Source organism: Oncorhynchus mykiss, chromosome 11 (genome assembly GCF_013265735.2).
Source record: "Oncorhynchus mykiss isolate Arlee chromosome 11, USDA_OmykA_1.1, whole genome shotgun sequence".
In the NCBI taxonomy this organism is placed as follows: Eukaryota; Metazoa; Chordata; class Actinopteri; order Salmoniformes; family Salmonidae; genus Oncorhynchus; species Oncorhynchus mykiss.
Window position 1 is genome coordinate 18,102,821 of NC_048575.1, and position 9,524 is coordinate 18,112,344.

General features: G+C 42.0%; 1 protein-coding gene across 1 annotated transcript in view; it reads right to left on the reverse strand.

The window, feature by feature from the left end:
• The window catches only part of LOC110535423 (golgin subfamily A member 6-like protein 22), an 88,872-nt gene that overhangs the window by 52,703 nt on the left and 26,645 nt on the right, over positions 1-9,524 (reverse strand). Inside the window, exons 13-16 of the mRNA XM_036936649.1 lie at positions 5,407-5,637; positions 5,096-5,305; positions 3,866-3,967; positions 580-864 (exon numbers count right to left, since the gene is read on the reverse strand). Coding sequence (XP_036792544.1) covers positions 580-864; positions 3,866-3,967; positions 5,096-5,305; positions 5,407-5,637 — 828 coding nt within the window. The remainder of the gene's footprint in view (positions 1-579; positions 865-3,865; positions 3,968-5,095; positions 5,306-5,406; positions 5,638-9,524) is intronic.

Consider the following 9,524-nt stretch of genomic DNA (forward strand, 5'->3'; position numbering starts at 1 on the left):
AGGGGCTACAGAAGGGGTCACCAACCTTTTCTAGTATGAGAGCTACTTGAATGAAAAATGTTGTGAGCTACTAATTATTTTCTAGCTTTCAAATAGGCACATACTTTTTTTCTCCCCTGCAACACTTCCCCAGGTCCTTAGTGTACAAGAGAAAGTAGCACACTATGTTTTCGATCAATATACCTTGTAAAATAATGGTTCATAAACCATTTTTTCACGCTCAAAATTACAACTGTTCATACAGAAACAACGGAATTGGATTGTTCTGAGGCCATGTCAATGGTTAAATCACATCAAAAAGCCATTTTTTGTATAATTCCCCTTTCATTGAGCATCCGGCCCTTTAATTGCACATCTAGCTAGTGAGGAATGTGCCATCTAATGTGCTGGTCTTTTGATGGTTCTGTACTGCTGCTGCTCATTTCATGGTAGAGTTTGCAGATAACAAATAGATACAAATTATATACTTCCTTGTGATATACTTTTACTAGGTAAGCCTACTCTGCAATCAACCTGTTGGAGATCCCTGGGTTAGGGTAAGCACCTGGGTGTCCTAAACATTTCCTAATCCTAACTGACCTGTTGTGTCTGTGTACAGGTGTCGTGGGTGTCGACCAGCTCCTCCTGTAGGCGTGTCACTTCCTCCTGTAGCTGTGTCACTTCCTGCTCCAGCTGTGTGTGAGTGACCAGATGTTTGCGGTGGGAGGCGGCCAGGTCCAGGTGAAGAGATTGCAGGGTTCTCTCTAGTCCCGCCTTCTCCTGGCTCTGCTTCTCTAGTTCCTCCTCCCTGCGAAGATACTCGGCCCTCATCTGTAGCAGGGCCTGTTCACAATTGGCCAAGCGCTCTACCTGCTCTGTGGATTGCTGTTGAGAAGTCAATACACATTATTATTTATAGGGATGGTGGTACTGGTATTCTGAAAAATAACTTGCTGGTGACATACTGCTATATGCACACTGCTATATGCTCCCAAAACTGCTCTGCTCGATTGATGCCCATTGGTTTAACTGTTAAGTTTCAGTACAGTTAGGGTGACCACCTCCTGGATTGTGCGGGACCGTTACGCATTTTGGCCCTTTGTCCCGCAACCAAAACAATTATGTCCTCCATTTTATCATCAAATTCAAACACCACTAATTCAGAAAAAAAGGTGGATGTGTCCCATATTTCAGTCAGACATTCCAACCTGTCTCTTGAAGTCATGTTGAGCTCATATACAGTGCTTTCGGAAAGTATTCAAGCCAAGCGTCACGTCTGGAGAAAACCTGCCACCATCCCTATGGTGAAGCATGGTGGTGGCAGCATCATGCAATGGGGATGTTTTTCAGTGGCAGGGACTGGGAGACTAGTCAGGATCGAGACAAAGATGAATGGAGCAAAGTACAGAGAGATCCTTGATGAAAACCTGCTCCAGAGTGTTCAAGACCTCAGATTGGAGCGAAGTTTCACCTTCGTGGTTTCACACAATGTGGTATTGTGTGTAGATTGATGAGGGAAAACTATTTAATACATTTTTGAATAAGCCTGAAACCTAACAAATGTGGAAAAAGTCAAGGGGTCTGAATACTTTCCGAAGGCACTGTGTATGTATGTGTATATATATACAGTGGGGAGAACAAGTATTTGATACACTGCCGATTTTGCAGGTTTTCCTACTTACAAAGCATGTAGAGGTCTGTAATTTTTATCATAGGTACAAATCAACTGTGACAGATGGAATCTAAAAAAATCCAGAAAATCACATTGTATGATTTTTAAGTAATTAATTTGCATTTTATTGCATGACATAAGTATTTGACACATCAGAAAAGCAGAGCTTAATATTTGGTACAGAAACCTTTGTTTGCAATTACAGAGATCATACGTTTCCTGTAGTTCTTGACCAGGTTTGCACACACTGCAGCAGGGATTTTGGCCCACTCCTCCATACAAACCTTCTCCAGATCCTTCAGGTTTCGGGGCTGTCGCTGGGCAATACGGACTTTCAGCTCCCTTCAAAGATTTTCTATTGGGTTCAGGTCTGGAGACTGGCTAGGCCACTCCAGGACCTTGAGATGCTTCTTACGGAGCCACTCCTTAGTTGCCCTGGCTGTGTGTTTCGGGTCGTTGCCATGCTGGAAGACCCAGCCACGACCCATCTTCAATGCTCTTACTGAGGGAAGGAGGTTGTTGGCCAAGATCTCGCGATACATGGCCCCATCCATCCTCCCCTCAATACGGTGCAGTCGTCCTGTCCTCTTTGCAGAAAAGCATCCCCAAATAATGATGTTTCCACCTCCATGCTTCACGGTTGGGATGGTGTTCTTGGGGTTGTACTCATCCTTCTTCTTCCTCCAAACACGGCGAGTGGAGTTTAGACCAAAAAGCTCTATTTTTGTCTCCTCAGACCACATGACCTTCTACCATTCCTCCTCTGGATCATCCAGATGGTCATTGGCAAACTTCAGACGGGCCTGGACATGAGCTGGCTTGAGCAGGGGGAACCTTGCGTGCGCTGCAGGATTTTAATCCATGACGACGTAGTGTGTTACTAATGGTTTTCTTTGAGACTGTGGTCCCAGCTCTCTTATGGTCATTGACCAGGTCCTGCCGTGTAGTTCTGGGCTGATCCCTCACCTTCCTCATGATCATTGATGCCTCACGAGGTGAGATCTTGCATGGAGCCCCAGACCGAGGGTGATTGACCATCATCTTGAACTTCTTCCATTTTCTAATAACTGCGCCGACAGTTGTTGCCTTCTCACCAAGCTGCTTGCCTAATGTCCTGTAGCCCATCCCAGCCTTGTGCAGGTCTACAATTTTATCCCTGGTGTCCTTACACAGCTCTCTGGTCTTGGCCATTGTGGAGAGGTTGGAGTCTGTTTGATTGAGTGTGTAGACAGGTGTCTTTTATACAGGTAACGAGTTCAAACAGGTGCAGTTAATACAGGTAATGAGTGGAGAACAGGAGTCTTCTTAAAGAAAAACTAACAGGTCTGTGAGAGCCAGAATTCTTACTGGTTGGTAGGTGATCAAATACTTATGTCATGCAATAAAATTAAAATTAATTACTTAACAATTACTTAAAAATCATACAATGTGATTTTCTGGATTTTTGTTTTAGATTCCGTCTCTCACAGTTGAAGTGTACCTATGATAAAAATTACAGACCTAGGAAAACCTGCAAAATCGGCAGTGTATCAAATACTTGTTCTCCCCAAACACACACACACACACACACAGACAAATATATATATATTATATGATATATTATTATATTATATAATATAATCATACATATCTATATCTAATTACGTTGGTAACCAGTTTATAATAGCAATAAGGCACCTCGGTGGTTTGTGGTATATGGCCAATATACCACGACTAAGGGCTGTGTCCAGGCACTCCGTGTTGCGTCGAGGATAAGAACAATCCTTAGCCGTGATATATTGGCCATATACCACACCTCCTCTGGCCTTACAGCTTAAATATATATACTCACACACACACACTGAATATATCATAAGGATGTAGTACGGGTGATATTAAACACTTCTCCAATCTCTGATTTTCTGCGCAGCGCAAAACGTGAGGTAGACCAATGTCATATGCCTATCTTCAACCAATAATTTTTCTCAAATCCTTCCGGGCTAAATTACAGCAAAACTTGGAGAGGACATTGAGGCTTAACTACTTACAAAGAGCTACAAACGTAAGTAAATAGCAGTATTAGACTGAAACATAGAATATCATTTTGTCAAACTTGTGAGGCTCACCATGCTCATCAGTTACTCATTCAACAGATTTGCTTCTACTTCTTTGTGTGTGTATGTGTGTGGTGGAGGGGGGTCCTTGCCAAATGTTTTTATTCATGTAGGCTACTACCTTCTGCAGTTGTAGTCTCTGTCTTTGTAAGGCACAATACTGCTCATCAGAGTAGGAGTAATTCTGTTGGTAGGACTTCAGAGAACTCTCATACTTTAGTATCTATGGGGAGAGGACAGTCTGTTACTAATGGACATGACCTGGAGCTACACCTCAACTTACCTTTATCATAGACTCTATCATAGAAAGATACTCAATTGACAGACAGACAGGCAGACATGTAGGGACACAGACAGTGACTCAGGCAGTGACTCAGCAGACAGATAGACAGTGACTTAGACAGAGAGACAGACAGACAGACAGACAGACAGACAGACAGACAGACAGACAGACAGACAGACAGACAGACAGACAGACAGACAGACAGAAACAGAGAGTGCAGTGAGACTGGAGGTAGAGAATTACTGAAACACCAACTACAGAGGAGATCCTCTCCTCAACAGAACCCACTCACATCTAACTCATTACACAATGTAATAAAGTATCAAATACAGACATTCTTCAAACAGCTAACTCTTTTATAACGCACAGATTCAATTTGATTTGATTAGAATGACATTCCGCCGTGTTGACCTTGTCAGCCGAGTTGAACCAAATTACATTTTCCCATAATAAAGATTATTCATTTGTAGACAGACTCAGTAAATATCCTCAAACAGAGGCACACACACACACACACACACACACACACACACACACACACACACACACACACACACACACACACACACACACACACACACACACACACACACACACACACACACACACACACACACACACACACACACACTCCTCCACTGTCATTTCTGTTTTGCTCAGGATTGCTATCAATATAATATAATTTCACTGAACTTGCACCCATAACTCATGAACAGAACGATCATTATAGTTGCTACAATTATGAAAAAGGTCACTCAGATTACTTTTATTTAACTTGGCATACTGCAGACAATTTTCTCGAAGAGACTCACAAATTAAAATAAATATGAAACTAGGCATATGTATTATTGTAGCTAGCATTGTCCTTACTTCAGGTTAGGATATTAGACAATGCAGGGCAAAATAGCCCACAATTTTCAAGAAAAGGAAAATTGTTATAAAGATGTAGCATGAAATACATATGGGGATGATATATCTACATACAGTAGATATTTATTCCTTTCCACTCTCTATATAGGTCTAGTGTCAACCATAACACTGACACACCTGAGTTTTCTGTGTGTCTACCTCTTGCTGTAGATGTTGTATGGTTCCTTCACACTGTTCCACTCTCTCCCGCCCCTCCCCCAGAGCCATCTGATTGGCCTGCAGCTCGTCAGTCAGTTGGTCCAGGGCTTCCTCCGAGCGCTCCCATTGGCCATGTTTTTCTTCGTAGCACCCTTCCAGCTCTGTAAGCTCCGCCTTAACCCTGTCTACCACTGCCTTGGATTCAGTCAGCTGTCAATCAAAACCAAATAGAACAGGTTGACATTGGTCATTAGAGTAAAACTTTCATTTTGAAAGTGAGTGGTCCAATGCTAGAAACTAGCTTAGACTACCTGTTGTTGTGTGTATCTGAGCTCCTCCTCCACACACTCTATGTGTCCCTGGAGCTGCTGCACCTTCTCCATAGCAACGCAGTACTTCTGTTTAAAGATGGCCGCCTTCTCCTCCTGGCCCTGAGTCCTGGACGTGGTTTCACTCAGGTCCTCCTGGAGGTCCGTCAGTTGTTGTCTCAAAAGCTCTATCTCAGTGTCTTGTGTGTTTTCCAACCCTTTAGCTTCTTCAACCTACATCCACAGCAATACGAAAACATCACATTGGATATGATAGACAAAGATCAAAAGGCAAAAAAATATATATCATGAGTCATAATGTGCATACACACACACGCACACACACACACACACACACACACACACACACACACACACACACACACACACACACACACACACACACACACACACACACACACACACACACACACACACGCACACACACACACACTCTTTTGGTCACTAACAGACCCAGTAATACTGTACACTCCTAGTTTAAATAAGGGCCATGCTATCTGAGGTGGGAGTGAATGGGCCCTTCTCTACAGATAGTTTACAATACCACAGGACCTATCAGCCACAAAAGACACAGAAGCTAGAGCTGAAATGTCCTTTCTAGAAACAATGTCTACATAATTCTCATTGAACACGATTATTATTATTTTATTTAAATGTAACTTTTATTTAACGAGGCAAGTCAGTTAAGAACACATTTTTATTTACAATGACGGCCTGCTGGGGAACAGTGGGTTAACTGCCTTGTTCAGGGGCAGAACGGCACATTTTTACCTTGTCCAGCTAGGAGATTCGATCCAGCAACCTTTCTGTTACTGGCCCAACGCTCTAACCACTAGGCTACCTGCCGCCCCTATTATTGTTTGGTGTTGGGTGTAAATCTTTTTCTGTCCAGTTTGGTGTTGATCACTGAAAACAAGTGCGCAATAGTAGTAGAGAGTAGAACTGGTGGTTGATTCAGCTGCTAGAGAATCATTGTCCTATCCTTCTTAGCTTTCTTATTCTAATACTCAGATGAATCCAGGAAGTGAAATCTGACTGATCCTTGTGTTAAACTCAGACCCAGCCCACCTTTAGCGATCAGTGTTAAACTAGACTAACGTCATTAATCCAGCTAACTGTTAAGGTTCAGAGTTAAAATTTGACAAAAGTAGATTAACTCCTAATACAGATCAGCCGGTGGGTTAACTCCCTCAGTACTGACAGCAGGCAGACCAGTTAGAGCCACTGGTTCACCGGAGTCCTCTCAGCTGATTTAACTGGAGATTAACACACGCTAATACCAGTAATACCAGCTCCCAAGCACTGCACCTCTATGGCTGGGTAACGAGAGAGAGAGAGAGAGAGAGAAGAAATGTACCGTTTTGTAATAGGCTTTTCAGAGAAGTACCACACCTTCACTCCATTCACATGTTCAAAAAAAACACTACTTAATGTGGTTCCACTTTCTAAAACTGTGGATATATTTGACTGAATTATCCTGTGTGTGTGTGTGCGTGTGTACGTCCTGCAAAACCTTCTCTCTGTCTAGTTATTTGTAATGGAGTGTGAAGACGCGTGTCGTTCCCAGCACAAGCAGACGGAATGTGAGTCAAACACAATCCCACAACATCAATCTGATCTAAGACAACACACCACCATCCCTTGGCCTAGTGGTGCATTACACACACATATATACTGTTCACACATACTGTACACACACACACACACATACTGTTCACACATACTGTACACACACACACACACACACATACTGTTCACACATACTGTACACACACACATACTGTACACACACGTATACTGTTCACACATACTGTACACACACGTATACTGTTCACACATACTGTACACACACATATACTGTTCACACATACTGTTCACACATATATACTGTTCACACATACTGTACACACACGTATACTGTTCACACATACTGTACACACACGTATACTGTTCACACATACTGTACACACATATATACTGTTCACACATACTGTACACACACGTATACTGTTCACACATACTGTTCACACATATATACTGTTCACACATACTGTACACACATATATACTGTTCACACATACTGTACACACACGTATACTGTTCACACATACTGTACACACATATATACTGTTCACACATACTGTACACACACGTATACTGTTCACACATACTGTACACACATATATACTGGTCACACATACTGTACACACACGTGTACTGTTCACACATACTGTACACACACGTATACTGTTCACACATACTGTACACACATATATACTGTTCACACATACTGTACACACATATATACTGTTCACACATACTGTACACACACGTGTACTGTTCACACATACTGTACACACATATATACTGTTCACACATACTGTACACACACGTATACTGTTCACACATACTGTACACACACATATACTGTTCACACATACTGTACACACATATATACTGTTCACACATACTGTACACACACGTATACTGTTCACACATACTGTACACACACGTGTACTGTTCACACATACTGTACACACATATATACTGTTCACACATACTGTACACACACGTATACTGTTCACACATACTGTACACACACATATACTGTTCACACATACTGTACACACATATATACTGTTCACACATACTGTACACACACGTATACTGTTCACACATATACTGTTCACACATACTGTACACACACGTATACTGTTCACACATACTGTACACACGTATACTGTTCACACATACTGTACACACATATATACTGTCCACACATACTGTACACACACGTATACTGTTCACACATACTGTACACACACATATACTGTTCACACATACTGTTCACACCCATATACTGTTCACACATTCATACTGTACACACACTGTACACACCCACATACTGTACACACATACTGTACACACACACATATACTGTTCACACATACTGTACACACACATATACTGTTCACACATACTGTACACACATATATACTGTTCACACATACTGTACACACATATATACTGTTCACACATTCTGTACACACACGTGTACTGTTCACACATAATGTACACACTCGTATACTGTTCACACACACTGTACACACCCGCATACTGTACACACCCGCATACTGTACACACATACTGTACACACCGGTATACGTTTCAGAAATACTGTACACACACACATATACTGTTCACACATACTGTACACCCAAATATATACTGTACACACCCGTATACTGTTAACACATACTGTACACACCCGTATACTGTTCACACATACTGTACACACACATATATACTGTTCACACATACTGTACACACCCGTATACTGTTAACACATACTGTACACACCCGTATACTGTTCACACATACTGTACACACACATATATACTGTTCACACATACTGTACACACCCGTATACTGTTAACACATACTGTACACACCCGTATACTGTTCACACATACTGTACACACACACACATACTATTCACACATACTGTACACACACATATACTGTTCACACCCAAATTCATTTAAACAAGAGATGGGCAAATGACACCCCTTTTGCAGGTCTTCGGATCAGTCTGGATTTCAACTTACTGTTGCACGTTAGAATAGTAAAAACACACAAGGTGCAATTTTCACATTTATTTGTACATCAGCAGTTTTCTCTTGATATGCCAGTCACTGATCATCACTTAATTAGCCCATGTCAGATAACATTTATAGATTGGTAAGTTAGTCTAGTGCCCAGCTATCTAAACTTGTAGTGATCATGGTGAAATTACTGACCGGGGGGGTCCCCATTGACACAACACAGTTTGGCTTATGGCCCCCAAAAGGCTAGTGCTGGCTCTGAATACGTGTGGGTATGGATGTGGGTACACAGACCCGTGAGACACTGCAACCCTCATGAGGAGTTTAGATCGTCTGAGGCCCCCACCCCCATCAAAGATGCCCATCCCTAATTCAAACCATTCCATTTTGTACGTTTCTAATGGAAGTCGAAGAACATAGCTGTTTGATAAGCCACATACAATGAGGGTAACAGAAGTGCTGTGATATTGTTGTGACTGTAATCAGGAGCTTGTG